The sequence below is a fragment of the Meleagris gallopavo genome, chromosome 7 (assembly GCF_905368555.1).
Source record: "Meleagris gallopavo chromosome 7, MGAL_WU_HG_1.1, whole genome shotgun sequence".
Classification (NCBI taxonomy): Eukaryota; Metazoa; Chordata; class Aves; order Galliformes; family Phasianidae; genus Meleagris; species Meleagris gallopavo.
This window is the reverse complement of record NC_139410.1, coordinates 12,126,208-12,144,998: the sequence shown is the minus strand read 5'-3', so window position 1 is coordinate 12,144,998 and position 18,791 is coordinate 12,126,208. Positions and strand designations below refer to the sequence as shown.

The 18,791-nt window shown below is 53.1% G+C and overlaps 1 protein-coding gene across 6 annotated transcripts in view; it reads left to right on the top strand.

Moving 5' to 3' along the window:
* The first annotated feature begins 464 nt into the window (after positions 1 to 464).
* Positions 465 to 18,791, top strand: part of NRP2 (neuropilin 2) — an 80,878-nt gene continuing 62,551 nt past the window's right edge. For 4 of the 6 annotated variants that reach the window (XM_085228541.1, XM_085228542.1, XM_085228544.1 and 1 more), the window contains exons 1-2: positions 619 to 837; positions 11,933 to 12,110. In XM_085228541.1, the coding sequence (XP_085084667.1) occupies positions 765 to 837; positions 11,933 to 12,110 (251 nt within the window). In that variant the 5' untranslated portion in view covers positions 619 to 764. Of the gene's footprint in view, positions 838 to 11,932; positions 12,111 to 18,791 lie in introns of all 6 variants that reach the window. The other 2 variants (XM_085228546.1, XM_085228545.1) reach the window with 1 other exon arrangement.

The following is an 18,791-nucleotide window of genomic DNA, read 5'->3' as shown; positions in this document are numbered from 1 at the left end:
GCCAGCGACGGCGCGGAGCGCTGCGGGACGGTTCGCTCCCACACCGCTCTTGGCACCGCGGCGCAGCGCGCGGCTGTCAGCAACGGCCCCGCTCGGGCCGAGGCTCCGCGCTCCCTCGCGCGCCGCCGGCAGCGCTCTCCCGGAGCGGGGCCAATCCTTGTCCTGACGCTCCCCCATCCGACAGCTCGGGCGCACCCGCCGCGCGCACAGCTCCCGTCTCCGGCGGCACCTTCCGCGGCTTCGCGGTGCCCGCTGGCGCGCGGGGAAGGGGCGGTGGCGCGGGGCGCGGAGCCGCGCGGGATCCTCCGCGCTCGGCGCGGGCGGACGGCGCGGGGCGCCGCGCTACGGCTTGGGGCGCGGGCGGGCGGGGCGCGGGCACCCGAGGGGCGGGGCGCGGGCGGGCGGGGGGCCGCGGGGGGCGGTGCTGGCGCGCGGCGCTGACAGCCACATGCCGCCCTGCCTGAAAAGGCTGCGAGGCGCCGGCGTGGAGCGAGAGGAGGCGCAGACGGCGCCCCAGCCCGCACCGCCGTCGCCGCGCCCCGGGGGATGCCGAGGCGCCGGCCCCGCGGGTCGCCCTAGGGGACGAGCGCTCCGTCCGCGCCGCCCGCCCCGCGGCCCCGGCCCGGGGGAGCCCGACCCCTGCTGAGCCGCTCCGGAGCCGCTCGCCCGTCGGCTGCCCGCGCGGGGCTCCGGAGCAGGGAGAGCTCTCAGTCCGGAGCGCGGCCTCTCGGTGGGGTTTTGCGGTTATTGGCTCCTCGCGAAGGATGGATACGTTTCTTCTGGCGTGGGGATTTCTAGGGCTGTGCTTGCCCGGCTCCGGAGGCGCGGCGGAGACAGGTAAGCGGCCCCCGGGCGTGGGCGGCGCGGCGCGACTCGCGGCGTTCGGGCGGGCAGCGTGCGGGGCGAGCCCGGTGCGCACCGCCCGCGGCAGCTCGGCTGCCTTCGCTCTGCGCGGGGATGGAGCCGGGCTGGAAAGTTGAGCGTTGCTTTCTGCAAGGGAGGAACGGGCGGCAGGGAGAAGCCGCAGCGCGGGCACCGCAGCCGGCTGCAATCTCGGGAAACTTTGAGTGCGCAGTGGGAGCCGCAGGCGGGGCACGGGCACAGCGCTGGCAGCGAGAGAGGCTTGGGGACGCGCGGCCGTGGGCTGCCCGTAGGGCCGGGCGAGACCAGAGCTGCGCTCGGAGCCTCCCTGAGTGTTCCGCCGGGCCCCGTGCCCCCCTCTCGCTCGATTCGGTCCGGCCGCTGAGGGCCGCGGGGTCTCCGCCGGTGCGGGTGCCGCAGGGGAGGGACGCGCCCCTCCCGGCCCCTCTCGGGATTCGGGCTGTGGTTAGCGTCGCGGGCGCTGCCCGGCAGGATGTAGTGCCGAGCCGAGCTGGGGATGTCCCACCGCCGGCCGGACCGCGGGACGTGCCCAGGCAGCCCCCGGGGCGAGCGGTCCCTGCCCACGGCGCGACTCGGACAGCGCTGGGTGGCGAGGGACGGCCTTCACGGGTCGGTCCCTGCGTGCCCCCTGCCCCGATCTGTGTGGAAGGGGAAGTGGGAGAGGCGCTGCGGGCTGAGAAAGTCCCTGTTTTGCAGCAGCTGCGAGGCGCGGATGTTCCCGGCACACACACGGTGTACGTTCGGTTGCTCACTGGCATCGCCTCTTTTCTTACAATTATAAAGGAAAGAGACAAAAATTCCATCTTTTGTTCAGATAGGAAAATAAACGAATAAGCGCGTGAGTGGGTAAAGAGAGGACAGTCGTGGGATCCCCGTGGGTGGAACAGCCCTTCCTGCGGTCCCCGTGTCGGAGCCGCTGCCCTCCCTCCCGTAGTGCCGCTGTGCCGGGCTGCAACCTGAGGCTCGTGCCTGGGCGCGCGCTGCCAGCTCCGGGCAGCTCCTCGCGGCCCCTCAGCGCATGGCCGCCTCTTCCCGCTCTCCAGCGGGCTCGGGAGCGGCGCTGCTTTTCGGGAAGGGATTGACGAGCCGGCCTTGAGGCTGAGGTTGCTCGGCTGCCGAGAGGAATGTTTATTTGAACGCGGGGTTTTCCCGGCTAAGCGGAGCATCACATGGTGCTGGAGTCGGCGAGGAAGTTGTCTCCCTGCGGCTGACACCGGCGGCTGTGCCGAGACGCTGTCGCGGTGCCTCAGAGCTGCTCAGATGGCTCAGTCGTGAGCCCGGTGAGCAAAGGTATGGGGTGGAGAGGCGCGAGCCCCCGTCGGGCTGAGTGAGACGAGCACGTCGGTAGATGAAGCCACCACGCCAATGAGTCGTGTCACGCAGGTGTCCTTTATTGCAGCGCTGTGCACGTAGGGAATAGCTCCGCCCAATATGTACACCTTGGCTCACGTGCAGGTTACATTTATTGGTCGTGTTCATCTAGAGTCATATTTTTCCCTGGAATTTCATGCATATACTAAATATTTTCTCAAACTCGTGAACGTTTTCTTAGAACTGATGAACATAAGGCCCTCCCCTTAGAGCATGTGCAGTCACCCTTGGGGGTCTTTTTGGTGGTCGCCTGGGGGTTGAGAAGGGAAGGCTGATGGTCTCCATTGCTCCTAAACCTTTGACCCCTGTCTTCAAGAGTGTGCTCAGCTAGGTGTTTGCCTCCTCTCTAAGCGTGGTTTCTCTGGTATGTCCTGATAGGGCCCATCCATCTTCAGTTTGATTTCATTTCCCATCCTTATCTTTAAGGTAGTACATATGGTTCCTCCAGATACTGATGCTTGCAGTATTTGAGGTCCTCACTCCATCAGAGCACAGCCCCAGTCAGAACGCGTGCCTGAGACAGATGGATTTATGTTTCAGCCTGGTGTATCTGAAAGCCTGTCTCCATTACGAAAGTCCCTCTTAAGGTTCCCTAAGGGAGGTTAATAGAGGGGGGAGATGATTTTAATAGACAATAATATGATAATCCACATGGCAAAAACCCTGGTGCAATATTTCTACAGTAAGAGATAAACAGTGCAGCTGCCAATTTGTATGTAGCCAAGCAAACCCGGAGATAACCATGGAGGGGAGCGGGTGAGAGACCCTGCAGATAAATCGGAAAGCTGGATGCTGTGTTTTTCATCTTCCCGTAAAATGCAATCAAGTAGGAAAGTAACAGGTTTGAGTGACCCAAGTGCTGAGCCGTTCAGACGATGTTTATGCTGCTCTGAGCAAATCTCGCTCTCGAAGCCTTCCAAATAGTTTGCTTAAAAGCCGGTATTTTTCGTAATGACTTGAGATGCGGCGAGGTAGGGAGGGGGACCACAACAAATAGCTGCCAGGCAGGCGCAGTGCCGCGCACGTACGAGCAGCGCACACACCCACGCAGTGCTTGGTGTAACGCCGCGTGCCCGCTGTGCCGTTTGCACAGGCTCGGGGAACAAAAGCTTTTTTAGCCCAGGAGGCAGACAGTTGTCAGGAGCTTCGCTGTGAGCGACTGATAGGAGCTTGGTGGGGGCTCTGCCCCGGGTTAGGATACTGGGTTTTGTCTCCCTAACTTCCCTGCCTCTGCTTATCTCCGTGCATGGTGCCTTGAGCGGCAGATGGGCATGTGGGTCCCAGTGCTCTGTGGGAACGCTCCCCATCTCCCTGCTCTCACCTCCCAACACTCACCCTGCACTTGGTACCTCTGTGGCTCCGAAGGTTGAAATGAGAGCACACAGGCTGTGCTGGGTGCTGGGCAGCACTGTCCATCCCAGCGGAATGCTGGTGTCCAACAAAAAGTGCCAGTGTCGCTGGGCTCCAGGATGTGGTGGCCTTGTGCTACAGATAGCCTGAGAGGAGAGAGCATCCTTCGTGGGTTTAGGAAGCTGTCAGGTTCAGATAAGGCTGAGAGCGTATCCTGTGGGACCCCTGCTTGTATTAATAGGGAAAAATTAATTTTTAAGCACTGGGATTGCTGCCAAATTATATGACCTCTGACAGACCAGCTGTGCTAGGAAAATAAATTGTCTGTATTTGAGACCCATGGTCCTATCTGAAATCGAAATTGAAGAAGTCTGCAGTTAGCCATGGCAGCAGGGCAGACTGCAGCAGCCCTACAGCAAGCTGGAAGCTGCTAAAGTTGCTTTCCATTGTGCGGTGAAGTCACCAGCACCGTCCCCACGGGGGCTCAGGAATACAGTTGTCTAATCCGGGAAGCACGGGAAGCTGCCAGGCTGACCACGTCGGTGAGGAGGTGGGGGCAGGAGCGGGCGTGAATGTCTCCAGCTCTACCCTAGCTCTGGAACAGCCTTTTGGCATGTCTCTAATTATAATACACACACAGACAAAGAGGTAGCTGGGCTATTTTCGAAATCCCTGTCTACACCCTGGTGGAAACCGCAATACTAGCAACAACATAAATCAGGGCTGTTGCTAGCAGTGTTGCACACAGCGTCGCGCTACAGTAGCATGGTTTTAATCATACTCAGAATCAAAGGGTCAGCTTCTCTCTGCCTGAGCCAAATCGCAGTCTCGGAAGGCTGGATCCAAAGCCAGGCCCCGTGCCTGCACAGCGAGGAGGCGTGAGCACAGAGAGGGGAGGTTTGTCGGGACGATGTCAGCGGGCACAGTGCCAAGCACTCAAAATCACAGCTTGGATCTGCAAGGCTTTCCATGTGCCAGCCGTGCCCTTAGATGGCATGGCGGGGAAGCTAGGGTAGCACAGCAGCAAGAGCCCCATCCACAGCACTGCTTCTTCTCATACAGCTGGGAATGGGGCCACAAGCTAAGCAGGAAAGCAGGAGTTAGCAAGTAGAATAGCCAGAGGTATTGCTAGCAGCAATGGATGGCTGCAGAGACTTTATCTGAATGCTTCTCACCCTGCCTTCATACATGAAGAAAATTGGGCCCCAGAGGTAGAGTGCTGGGCTCCGAGTCTTTGAAACCTTCCCTGATTCCTCACCATGCATGTGAAACAAGGGCAAAACATCTCTCCCAGCTGTCCTAGTGAGTCACCCTGGCGTGGGGCTGAAATGCCTGCCCTTCTGCATCTCCTACCCTGAAAGATGGCAGAGCCAAAGGGACACTGTCTTTTCCTGCTGTATGTTTTCTGAAAGATGCAGTTCTTACAGGATGCCTTTTGGGTTGGGGAAGGAGGAAGGGAGCTGCTGACTTGTGCGCGAAGATGCAAATGCACACCCGTACCATCTCCCTGACTTCCCCTCTCTTTGCTAGCACCCAGGTCTGATCCTTTTCAGTTCCTAAAGCCTTACTGCCTGCCCCACTCCAGCATCCCACCCTTCCCTCATGCTCTCCCTTGCATGCTCAGGCTCTCTCCACAAGTATTTCCCTCACACACACCCTAGGTCCGCTTCTACTTTCCTCTCTGCCTGTCCACTGAATGTGTGCTCAGCAGGAAACAATGTGCTTAAGATGCTTGCCAGAATGTGTAATAACGTTGGTGCTAGCAGCAAGGCTCGGCAGAGGCTGGATTTGAGCAAGTTGTCGTAAAGGCTGAAGCCGCTGCTCAGCAGCGTGTGCATGGGGGGAGCTGCAGCAGGGCCTTTCCCAGCTGGCTCTGAGAGAGCTGTTTCCCTCCCTATCACATCCCAGCCTTAGGGCTGTGCGCCCGCTGCTGACACACTGGGTCTTGCTGTGCACCATGAGGAGGGGGGTTTAGGCTTAGGGGTATGGAGGATTCAGAGGGGCTCTGCTAGCTGCCTTAGAAGTAAACTGGTGGGGAAAGTTGGGATTTGAGGTTTTATAAAGAGCGGACCCTGACAGATGGGCTCAGAAGGTGCGAAGGAGCTGGAAGATCACAGGGGGCTGTGAGAGATGAGATGTGCTTTTGGTTTCTTCTTGGAATTGTCATAATAACAATACTAATTAGTATTTCAGCAGCACTGAACACCTCTCATCAAGCTTGAAGCTCTTTAGAGAGGAATCCTAGGTGAATTTCTTTAATGTGTGGAGTTAGAAATGTCTCTCACTTTTCTTCTGTGGCCCTCAAAGCAGCCTGTTTTTGATAGCATTCACAGGGATGGCTCAGCAGGTTGTTTCCTCCTCCTATTGTTTCCTGGTGCAGCCTACAGGGGAGGTGGCAGGCTGCAGCACAGGAGTGCTCTGTCCTATTTCTGCCTCTGCCCCATACCTCCCTGAGCTCCATTTCCCTGCCTGCATACCAGTGAAGCTTTCCCAGCGCCTGCCCGAGCTGCAGCAGGAAGCTCTCCTGAAGCTTCCACCTGCTCCTGGGAGGTGGCAGTGTGCTTCTGTGTGTTTTCAAACCCTTGGGAGCCTGACGCAGCGACAAGAGAAATAGGTATGGCTCCTGAAAGTTCAATATGCAATTATCCCCTTCCTGTGCGCGCACACGCTCATGCACCTCTGGAATGATTGCTGCAGTAGCCAGGAGTTGTAATTTCAGACCCACCAATTACATTCACGAGCAAGCCGGGAGAATTGTGTGCACACATCTATATAAAGACTAACACTATTAAGCCAGTTGCCCTATTGGAATTGCATTAGCTTGTGATATAAGATGACAAATAACAAAGTTAACGGAGGTGGCACCTTGTAAAAACAGGATATGAAACCTCATCCAAGGTATAAATGTGCGGGGAAACAAAACAAACAAACAAACCTCCCAACTATGTTTGAAGGTCAAGGTTCCACAGACTCAGGTTGTTCAACCGATGCCCACTGCTGAAAAGCACCTATCCAGAGTCTCAGGGGTGGAAATCATCTGAATTCGAGTGATTTTTAAGACAAATTACCTGGACTTGCGTTCAGGATTTGGCCCTCTAGTTTTCCACAATGAAGCTCAAGCAGCTCTCTGTTTGCAGTCAGTTCCTCAGTGCATTACCATGGACAGGAAGTGCAGGTATGTCTTGTTCTCTTCCTCCCTCCAACGCTCCTATCTTATTTAAAAATAATTTTAAATTATTTCTTTCTGCGAAGGCTTACAGCTAAAATGTTCCATTTGCTGAGCTTCCCGGAGTTCTCCTCTCATTGCTGTCCAGCACTATAAAGTGAATATATTGCATCCTTCCCCAGTTGCCTTAGGAAGTGGTCAAACGGCCGCATTCCTGAGCTGATGGATTGGCGCGCTCCTTTCTTGCCTGAGCCCAGACAGTGTTTTTATGGGCCTGTCTCATGACAAGCTTGAGACGCTTTGAATCAAACAAAACCCAAGTTCACATCTCAAAAGCAGTCTTTACGTTCTGCTTTGCCGTGAGCATGCTTCTAAGGGAAATTTAGCCTGAGTGGTGAAGGCCCTGGCTGAGGTGCTGGGGGAACTTTCCCTGTCTGTGTGGAATCCCCAGAGGTGGACGTGGGTGTCACGCTGGGATGAGCTGTGCGTGTCAGTGCTTTGTGTTGTCTGGGTGTGTTTGTCCATTAATTCGTTCAGGAAGCCTTTGAAGCTTTATCTCGCAATCCAAAGCAAACATGCTCTTGCTAATATGATCTATGCTACTGGGGATAAAAAATCTAATCTTATTAGCTTCCTCTGTTCTGTGTGTCTCTCCCTGGCCAATGGCTAAGCTGTACATTTAAATCCAAAGCTCAATTTGTGCTCCCACCCTTCAGAAGCTATGCCTGAGGGTTTACAGTAGGGCCCACACCAGCCTGCAGCATCCCTAGGGCTGAAGCGCTGGTAAATGAGGCAGGATGGACGTGAGCAGTAATGAATCCCCACCAGATGGGATCTGTTTCTCCTATCCATGCTGGGATTTGGCAAAGCACGTGGACCTTACAAAGCTTAGCTTCCTAAAGAGCTGTTTGACTCTAGCAGGTTTTGCTGTAGCTTGTGCTATCTCCAGCTTTGAGAGGCACTCAGTTCCTCCATGCCAGGACCCACATTTTGCTGTGGTGTCACTGGGCAAACCTCCCCTGCCCAAGTGCCATGTCCCATGATGTAGAAATTTTCCGGTGGTGGGATGAAAGCATGGAGTTGAGGTGCAGGGCCTGGTGCAAGGCAGGGGAAGCAGTCAGGAGGCAGCAGACAGCAAGCCCTGGTGACATGGGTCTGCTGGGATCTCCCCCCTTGCTGCCCTTGCCCAGCAGCAGGTACCAGTGCTGCCGCCTGCTTCTGAGGCAGCAGGAGCACCTTGCATGGTTTGCACAGCCTTGAATTATATCCCTAAAGTAAACTGAACCCAGCGGATCAAAATGTGCGATGGTTCCCTGCTGGATGCTGTGAGCTCTGAGAGGCTGTAGTATGTGTTTGTTGTGAAATGGGCCTCTGTGGTGATGATTATTTTTGTTACAGGCAGAGTTGGCTTCAGTTTCTGTGTTGCAGGTCCAACAATAACAGTGAGCCCAGCTCTCCTGGGGTGAGGAAAATCCAGAGGGGTTTAGTCGGCAGGAAATTCGAGTAGGAGAACACTGTGCTCCTGTCCAAAAGTTTCAGCGTGTGCTGATGAGCTGCGGAGCTGGGAAGCCCCACATGTGGGTGGAAGCTCCCGGGGCCTTGCTGCTATCTGCGGGTCCCCTGAGTGCCAACTGCAACATTTGTGGGAGTCTTCCCCTGTGAGCACCCCAATGTTCCCTTTACACCCTTTTTGGCTTGCTCATTGTCCTCTGGTGTAAGTCCCCTGTTGGGGCTGTGTTATTCCTGTTGGGTTATCCCCCAGGGATAATCCGAGGTACCTGGTGGGCTGCAAGGAAGGAGGCATTTGGGGGTTTCCCATCCCAGCCCACTCTCACACAACCAGGAAGCGCTGAACTCTGTGGAATCCACTGTGGAGCCTGCAGCCTGGCCATGGGCACAGCCTCCCAGCCCTCTGCCACATGGGTTGGCATGGCCCCAGCAATTGGCTTTCAGGGCCCACGTTCTGCTTACTGAGCAGCGGGATGTCCCACGCACCTGGCAGCCTCGGCTGATGCTTCAGAATTCAATTTTAATTTTATTAAGTGAATTTTGTGCTGGTGAAAGCTGCCAGAGCCCATTAGCCTTGGAGCACGTCTTGCTTCCAGAGCATACGGCCTGGGCAGTAGCCATGCTACTCACTTTTTTTCTTTTTTTTTATTATTTTTGCATTGATTTGATGCATCGGTTTTAAAGGACAGATTTATGTAGAAGCTGTAGGACCTCTGCTGAGTGCACAACAGACCTGGTTTTATATAGGAAGTCAGTGCTTGGCACATCTGCTGAGACAAATGCTTTGTCTGTCAGTGGGTGCAGTGATGGATTTTTTTTTTTTGTTGCAGGTGTTTGTCTGCTAGATACCAGTGAATCAATAGAAATAAAAGCCCAACAGAACAATTACAGAGATATTAGTCATTTTACCTCTTCAGGTGACTCTAAGAAGCCCGTTTCCCTGCTATGCAATGCAATTGCCCACCGCTTAGGCTGTGCGGCATGTCGGTGAGATGTAGCTCTCCTTGTTAACAGGGAGCTTCTTTGGGGGGTGAATGCAGGGCAAAATCTGCTCCTCTAAAAGGCTGAGAAGCTTTCCTGAAAGTGGAAGGCTGCAGAAAGATGGTGATGTGTTCCTGGTAGTATCTAAATGTGTGTTAGACATGATAGGTCTTCCTATCTGCTCAGTGATCTTACCTGCTGGTCCCATTTTGCTTTTGGGGCCACAGAAGGATGGCTCTGGCTCTGCTCCTTCTTGCCTTGGCACCTGAGCACTGAGCTGACCTGAAATGAGGATCAAGGCTGAGGACTTCCTTAGCGTGATCCTGCTGGCCTCACAGGGCGAAGGGAGAGATTTTAGTATCAGGGTGTCTGCTACTGAGCGTATCTGTCAGGGAAGAGCCGGCGCCTGGTCCCTTGTTCACATTGCAGTTCCCCCTGACTGGCTGGATTGTGATGTGTGCTTGTAGTACCCAGCACAAGGAAGGGGCTCACAGCTTCAGAGCGGTGGGTGATGTTGGTGGTATCAGCCTAGCGGGTAGCATGTGTGTGAAAGCAGGGGAGACTGGGAGGGGATGACGAGGTGTGGAAGGATTGACTGTATTTTCATGGCTTTGAGACTTTGCCCTTTCCAAGAAAAATAATCTGCAGCTTGAATATTTCTCTTTGCTGGAGGGGGTGGACATGTGTGCAAACGAGGTGTGAATTTTTAGGAGAAGGTGTGAAAGTGCGTACATGAGTGAAGTGTGAATTACACGTCTATTTGTACGTTGATGTCAACAAGTCCATGATTTTCTTCCTTCCACGTGAATGTCTCTCTCTCCAATCCCCCCCCTCCCCTCCAAACCCACATAGACACGTGTGTGGGCAAATATGCTTTGCTAGGAGAAGGGGTTTGTGCAAAACCGTTAGTTTGTAAATGTTTGTGTGTTGAGCAGGCGCTCCTGTGGAACAAAACCAGATGTTTTTTGGTATTCTCAGCTCCTCCGTGGCAGCTTTGCAATTTTTTCCCCTCATATTTTTCAGGATTCTTACAGGATTATTTTAAGAAAAAGACAGGGCTGCAGAGATGCCTCTGGGTGTGTGAGAAGAAAGTTATTTTAAAGAATGAATGTGTTAGAGGGCACAAAAAACATAGAGGAAATGGAGGCAGCGCTTTCTCATAGTGAAGGAAGCCTGGTTCCTGCAGGGCAGCCAGAGCCCAGGAGGACCTTCCTCTTGCTGCTGCTGCTTCTGCACAGCATTCACCCCATCTGCAGGGTGCATGCAGGCAGCAGGGCGCTTTTCTCCAGGAGGTATCACCTTGCTTTTTTTCCTTATGTTGCCAGATGTCCTTGTCTGGGCTGCAGGAAAGCCCACCTGCACCCTGCTGGGATGGAGAGGCTATGGCACAGCCTCTTGGTAGGAGACAGCCCTTTCCCTTCACCCCTTCCTTTATGGTCCCTGTGTCTGGCTTTCCCTCCACTTCAGAGGCCCCGGTGTGTATGGGTGTACGTGAAGGTTTGTGTCCCATGTTTCACCCCATTGCTCATAGGTTGGGAGGGTAGAGCCTGTCAGCACAAGACTGGGGTCAGCAGGGCAGTGCTGGCCCCGCTGCTTCCCTGGCTGGCTGCTCTGCAGAGGGGCCGCAGGGTTTGGCTGGATTTCACCCATTTTGCTGAGCAGGAGGAGGTATTGCCATCATCTGGAGACATCTGTGGGGCCATGATGCTTGGACAGGGGGGTGACAGTGGGGAGGCACGCGATGGGGCCCCGTGGAGAAAGGGACTTTGTTGAGATTTTTAGTGTGTTATCAATTGACCCTGTGATGCAGATTTTCCTTCCAGCAAGTAATGCAATAATAAATTTGATTTGCAGCGTTCATGAGATTAAATGTTTTTTTGAAGATGAAATCACCCTCCAGGGCCTAACCCAAAGCTGGGAATTCTTCCTCTGCTCTCCATGTAATTGTTGCCAGCTATTTGTGGGCTAGCCCCACAAAACCACCACTGCTGCTTATCTGTCTGCAATTCCAACAGCTTGGGTTGACCAAAAGATTTGGGAAGGAAGAGGTGGCCTGTCTGCTGAGATGGGGTCATGGCCGCTGTGGGGGAGTGGGATGCAAGTGGGGAAGGGCTATCACACAGCTTCTTGCTGGAGTCAGGAGGGCAGGACACCATCCTCACCTCTGCTGCCAGCCACGGACCTGTTGCTCAGCTCTGCTTTGCCTCAGTGCCCTTCCCTGGGAGCAGCAAAGCACTCTGCAGCTGCACTGAGGGTCATCTGTGTCCAAACTTTGGTGCCTCTCAAGGTGCCTGTGGGAGACTGCCATGGAGCAGCTTGTGAAGGAAGATGTAAAGTGAAGCAGCTTCAGATAATCTGATACCAATCTATCTCTTACTTTATAGCTCTGTAATTGCCTAGGGAAGAGCATTTGTTTCTGTTTTCTGGTCTGTGTGAAATGTGGCATGTAAGTGTGGCAGGAAGTGGAAGGAGAAGGAGTAGGATTCTTGTGTAGAATAATGTCTCCAAGCCCAGAGATTCTTACTGAAATATTAAGAGTGCCAGCCTGGCGTCAGAAGCCTGGAGAGTGGCCTTTATCAGACCACCACCAGCCATGGCCCACAGGGACCTGCTGTCTGTAGCCAGTGCCCCAAACCTGTTTTTAATGCCTCATTCCCTTCTTTGTCTCTGCAGCTCAGCCGTGTGGGGGCCGCCTCAACTCCAAGGATGCTGGGTACATCACTTCCCCAGGCTACCCCAATGACTACCCTTCCCACCAGAACTGCGAGTGGGTCATCTATGCTCCTGAGCCCAACCAGAAGATTATCCTCAACTTCAACCCTCACTTCGAAATCGAAAAGCATGATTGCAAGTACGAACCTTCCTCTTCTTCTCTAGTACATTGTTCTCTCACTTTCGTATAGTGGTATGGACATGGCGCTCATTTGTGCGTGAAAGCAAGCGTCAGCCTGAGCCTCCATAGTGCTATGCCGTGTGTCATGGCCTTTCAGGGCAGGCGTGCCTCTGTTGATGGGTGGGATTAAGATGCTTCTTTAGACTGAAAGGATGAGCATACACTGGACTGAACATGTTCTAGCCTGAAATCACCTGAAAGCAAGAGCTAACTGGCTTTCAGCCTGAGTCTGACTTTAGTTAGAAGGCAGCCTGGGTTTTTTTTTTTTCCTGTGTTGTGGTGGCTTCACCTTTAAGCCATGCTGAGAGAACAGTGCAATTTCCTGTTGGGTAACTAGGCAGAGGCATGGCAAGGAGAACCCAAGGGCTGGTGACCTGGGCTTGGGCTTAGCTGAATCTGATTCTCCACAGTGTTTGTTCTACTGGGTTTAGTAATCAGGGTTATTGGTTTTGTTTGCTTTTCTTTTTCCCCTAAGAGGGGGCTCAGAAACTAAACGTCCAGGAAAAACAATTAGCAGCTAGTAAAGAATAATTAACAGCATCAAAGGGCACCATAAAAGGCTGAGTTAATAACATGGTCTCGGCAGACTTATAAACCTGTGCATTTCATCTGGAATCTGTGACCAGCTGCAGGGATGTCTGAGCTGTGAAGGAGCTCAGTCTCCTAAAGCAAGCCTGATGCAGCAGTTTTGCTAGGCATGCTGCTCCTGTTGATTAAAAGGAAATTATATATGGAGAGCAGGACTCTGGTTGCAAAAAGGGACTGGGGAAGCATTTATGGGGCTGTAGGATCAGTCCTGTGGAGAATAAAGAATTCAACGTGGGTTTCATGATGTACTGAAAGATATAATGCACAGAGCTGGATCCTCAGCTACCGTAAATCAGCATAGGTCCTCTAGCTGTAACCAAGGTGTGCTGATTGATGTCACTGGGGATCTCATCACCCCCTAAAGATAAAGCCTAGGCTAATAAGGCTCTGAGCACCATCAACTCTCCTTGAAGTCACTCTGTGTGTAAGGAGTTTAGCATTTTGCAGGATCAGGCCTGCATTTAGAAAAGGGAGACGGTGGAGAAAGGCTTAACATGGGCATAAATGAATATAGCAAGACCTTGGCAGTGCTCGTGAGAATGATGGTTGCTATCAGGTTTTACTATTGCTTGGACAGGCTTAACTGTATAGCCTTCTCATAGCTAATGCAGTTGCCCCAAATTCAGAGTAATAAAAGCTTTATAGGCCTATGTTCTCAGACTGCAGAGTATGCAATATGTATTGGCAGGGCAGTGTGCATGGAGCAGGGGCTGAGCTGGGCAGGAGTGACTGTGTCTCTACAAGGTCTCAGGCTAACAAATCTGGGTCAGAGTGCTAGAAACCTCCACAGGCACCTGGTTTTCCTCTGCAGCTGTGCAGTTGTTGCTTACAGCTCTGAGTACTTTGGATAACTTCTGCTACATTTTAGTGCTGTAAGACAGCAGGGTCTGGTCTTGAGCTCAGGTGCTGTGTGCTGGAAGGGCTGCCCCAACTACTGAAGTCATTGTTCCTCTGCAGCTTTCTGCTTTATAGTAAATGTCGGAGTGGGTGCTGTGGTACTATGCTTTCCCTTTCTGTGTGTACACGGAGGAGCTTTGCAGGAAGGTTCGTGTTGGAGGATTTTTGTTTCCAGCACTCTCCATAGGACATGAACGGTGGAAGTTTTCTCAAGGTCTTTGATTCAGTTTTGCACCTGCAACAGTATTGCTCTGTAGGAACCAGGAATTCACATTAAATCTCTGTTGAAAGTGTGGTTTGCCTGCACCTCTGTTCCCTCAGCTGCCACGCGTGTACAAGTGTGAGACAAGGTTCATCCGTAGTGCACCTGGGCCTTTGCTGACCCCCAGGTGTAAGCCAGAAGCCAGCAGTTCAGGTGCCTGTCCCCCACAGCAGGCATTGCAAAGGATGGACAGTGCCTGGTAGGGACCGTGACTAAATCAGTGAAAACAATGCAAGAAAAACACTACCTAAAAGGAACAGGTAGGAGGGAGACTTTGTTTTCAAGTGTCCTATCAGAAAGAGAGAAATTGTAACACTGTGTAATTGCATGGACATTAAGCAGTATTAGCAGATGACCATCTCATAATAAATCTCATCCGAGTGTCAGAGGGTGTGTTACAGGGACGCAAAGGTCTCATTGCAGCTGCAGGTGGGAGTCTTAATGGGACCAGGAGTTCAGCATCAAAGAAACATCATCTCAGGGCAGAACCTTTCTTCTGACATCTGGTCATTAATAAAAGTACTTTCTCTGAAGGATGGCAGCCGATGGACTGAGTGGCACTCTGTCTCTCGGCAGACGCAGTCCTCCTGGCCTGGTGTTGCTACCTGGCAGCTCGTGGAGCAGGAGCAGGGCCAGGCTGTGCTTCATGCTCCAGCTGCCAGGAGTAAACAAAACACCATAAGCGCTTCCTTTGTTGCTTCATCCTTCAACATTTCTTTTACCTTATTAGGCTAAAGTTTCTTCCTTGTGAAGCATAACATTTACATTCCAAAAGCCTGTTTTAAGGCCTACGAAACTATCTGCAAAAATCTTCATCCTTGAATCAGATGTAGGCTTCCCTTTGGGGTGGGAGGCACTTCCTGCCATGCTTTGCACCCTTGGAACCTACACGGCAAGGTCAGTGACTTCCTCTGGCCGGACAGCTGGCCGGAAGGGGCTGCGGACCTGTGGCTGCTGGATATCGGAGTGAGAGCTGCCTTTGTGCAGCAAGGTCTGGTGGCTGGTGCTGCTCAGAGGGAAGGATCTCAGGCTAGGGGTGAGTGCCCGGAGGTGGCAGTGACAGGCAGCTTGGTTGGCGTTCATTACATTGCTATTGTTTCTCCAGAAGCACATCTGGGCTTTTATTTTTCGGCTGTGTCTAGCTGCAGTAAGAAGTAACTGCATCCCCCAGCTGTCATCAAAGGGGTAATTGATATAATTGAAGGCCCAGAAGATACTCTCTATCTCTGTGTTTCATCTGTGCTCTGAGGAAGTGCCTTACTTTGGGAAATGCTTCAGATAAAGAAGACTGGCCACCTCCTGCACTTGCAGATCCTGGTATCAGTCACAGCAGGGCTCCTGTTGCAGGAGGGTGGATGTGCTGGGGAGGCAGGCCCTGGGCTATGTTCCCCCTATCCTGCAACCATGGGGACATAGTGTGACAGCAGGGACAGAAAGGAAGCTGAGCACTGTGGTGAGAGGCCTGCCTAGCTATCCAGAAATAGTAACAGCCCTATCCCTTTGCCATTTCTTCCTCTGTGCACTGTGAGCACAGCTCAGGTGGGGCAGTGGGTGTGTGCTCCCTAAATGGGGAGGTGGCAGCCAGGGGAAAAGAGTGTGCTGCTTCTGCAAAGGGGGTTCAGCTCTGCCACATGGCATGGTAATACCTGGCAGCCTTGTGTGTCCCATGGCCCTGCATGTGGCAGGGGGGTTGGAGGTTCATGATCCTTGAGGTTCCTTCTAACTCTGGCCATTCTGTGATTCCATGGTTTATTTTTAATTCCAGAATTGACCCAAACAGAGTTTCTCAGTGTGCAGTAGAAACCCCCCAGCTCACCCAGACATGTAACCCTCCTGCCCAGTTGCCATTTCTCTGCTCTGTGCTGATTACTTGGAAAATCCAAGTCAGAAACTTAGCTCTGAGTGAATCATCGTCTCTATAACCACCTTTTCCATCTGTGTGTCCCTCCCATTGCTAGAGATGTCTCTTGGCCTCTGATAGCTCCCAAGCCTGGCCACGGGTTCTGCCATCCTGGCTACAAGGCAGGTTGGGCAGTGACACGCTGGGTACTGGAACATGTCTGCGTGCACATGGCACAGACACATGCTGTGTATCACAGTGGGCGGGCATGGGCTCCTGATGCCAGCAGGAGACCTTTGGGCTGAGTCATACCACCCGCACCAGAGGAGCACTGTGTATTGAAAAGCCTGAGCCACAGGCAAGCCACATCGGTGGAATTTTGGAATCCTTCTGCCAGGCACCCAGGGGAAGGGTGGAAGGATGCTGCTGGGGCCATGGTCCTCTGCCTGGGCAGGATTTGGGGCTGCTGCTGCGGCTCGCAGCCCCCTCTGGTGGCACTCACCAAATGCTGGCGGAGGGCTCTGGAGATGGGCCCTGGGCTCCAAAAACAAGCAAGAAGTGGCAAATGGCAGGCAGCCCAGAGCTGCAGAGTCAAGCTCTTCCTCTTTGTGCTGGCTGACCATGTCAGGCCTTGAGGGTTTCCAGAAAAAGGAACTGTGACCACAGTAAGGAGGAAATCTGTAGTTGTCACTGCAGCTTGATACGGTGATGTCAAGTGAAAAAAGCCATGTTCAGCATGACCAGGCAGATGCAGCCAGAAAGGCAGGGCACAGGGGCCAGGGCTGGCATGGGAAGATGTCACGTGCCAGTGGCCATGTCGTGGAGCTGGCAGCAACGCACCAATGCTCCCAGGCCACGTTGCAGTGGGACATGGTGGGCACAGCCAATCGGCAATGGCCCTGTGCTTCCAGGAATGGCATGCGTGGATGCAGCATGGCTCCATGTCCTTCTTAGAGAGCAGCCAGGCACTTGGCCCCAGCCCCACACACAGTGGGGGAGCAGCAGCCAACCCCTAGCACCCTAGGAGTGCAGCCAGGCCCTGCCCTGCTGGCCTGCCTCTCCTGACCGTCTCCTTCAAACAGGAGCGTGATATTGCAAGATGCCCTTCTTCCATCAGCCAGGGTTAAGAGCAGACAAGGCAGCAATTATGGACAGCTAATTAGGGAACGCTTTTGAAAAGTTTGCATAATAAGCTCATTAGTAAACACTTTAGAAACAATGCAGTTCATCTCCAGATTGGGTGAATGCTTAGAAAAGAGAAATTTGGCACACTGTGCCTGTTTGAAGGGGGGTCTTCACTGGGGTGCAGTGGGATGTGAGTGCCTCTCCTGCAGTGCTGGAGCAGGCTGGCCGAGGCTCTGCAGAAAGGAAGTCAGCGATGAGATGTTAAGGAAGGCATGTGCTTGCTCATACATTTGTGGCATGGGTAGCCAGAAGCAACATTTCTAACGTACAGGAAATAATTCCGTCTGGGTAACGCAGCCCTGTGGCTCAATTTGTCTTCAAATGAGCTTCTGCTGCTTTTTAGCTCTGTCCGGTATCCGCCGTATGGTTCATAATTCCTGTCAGCCACAGCCGTTTTGCACATATGGCCAGCAGCGAGTGGGCTAGCAGTGGTGCTGTTTGGTCACCTCCAGGTGACTCATCTCTTTGCTGCCCATCTGCAGGGCTGGGAAGGCTCAGCTCGCTCTGTGGCCATCCCTGACTGAGCCCCTTAGGGGGCCCAGGCCCTGGGGTGGGTGGGGGGCTGCAGGAATGCTGCAGGGCTCCAACGTCTCACCAGCATCCGGCACTTAGGAGAGCTGGGTTTTGTCCTACATCGTGTATCCTGTTGGCATGATGACACAGCAAGGGCTGTTCTGGTGACACCGGAACAATAGTATGAGACACCTCACCTCCTTCCTGCTTCAGAAGAACCTGCAGGTCACCCGCTTCTCCTCAGCGTCTGGGGAGTGAGGGGAGAGCAGGACCCAGGGGCTCCAGGAATGGGGTGAGCGTGGGGCTGGCTGTGGTGGTGCCTCGGGATCCAGCTGCTGGCTGTGTGGAGCAATCCTATTCAAACAGCCGATGCAGTGCTATAGTGTGCCCAGTGTCCTGCCTTTCTTTGCGTCATCCTCTGGGTTTGCAGATGTGGCCTCAGGTGTCCAGATGGCTTTGGGAGTGAGGTCTGGGCTTCAGTCACTCTTTTGGCATCACATAGTGGGGTTAGCAGTGCTCTTCTGCATCATGGGTCTGCTATCTGGGTACAGGAATTGTAAGGTTTAGTGAATGTAAAGAGGGGTCAGCCAGAATGATATTTTTGAAAGCATCCTTTTTTTGTTAAGGAACAGATGCAAAGCCTGTAAAGGCAGCAGGAGGTTTTACCTTGATTTCCACAGGAGCTGAATTAGGCTTTTAATGAGCAACTGTTTTCTTTAGCTACACACAGCCTCTCCAGTGGGTACTGTGCCTATTGTCAGGCTGTGGTGGAAGGAGTGTTGGGCTCACTGTCAATACCAGGGCTGGGAGCTGTGAGACTGGAGCTCTTCCCCTTTCCTGTTGTTGGTTTTACCACTCCTGTTTTCATACATCACTTTAAATTCCTCACCCTATAAAAAAGAGATGAACGCTTGGGCATCTGCAGGCTCACTGACTAGTCTGGCTAGCAACAGTGCATTGCACATTCCCCACCAAAGGCTGCTTTGTTGCAGCATTGCACAGAGCAGGTCAGAGTGCTGCATACAAAGATTGGTTCCTTCCCAGCCTTTTCTGGCCAAGTGTGAATTCCACAATTAAATAAGAATGCAAAATAAAAAGAACAGACTGCAAAGAACAGACTGAAAACGGAAGAAATTTCTGGTTGCTTTTGGCCAGAGCTCAGCACAGAGCTTATTTGAAAGAACAGGGAGAGGTTAGTTTTCAGCATGAGGCAAGTTCTCCGTTTTCTTTAAATCAAGTGGCTGCACATCACCGTTGAATGGCAATGTAATAACATGTTGCAAACCACAGTCTGGTGATCCTGGAATTCCTTATAAGTTAATAGCAGTCATGGTCCACTAATCACAGCCAGGAT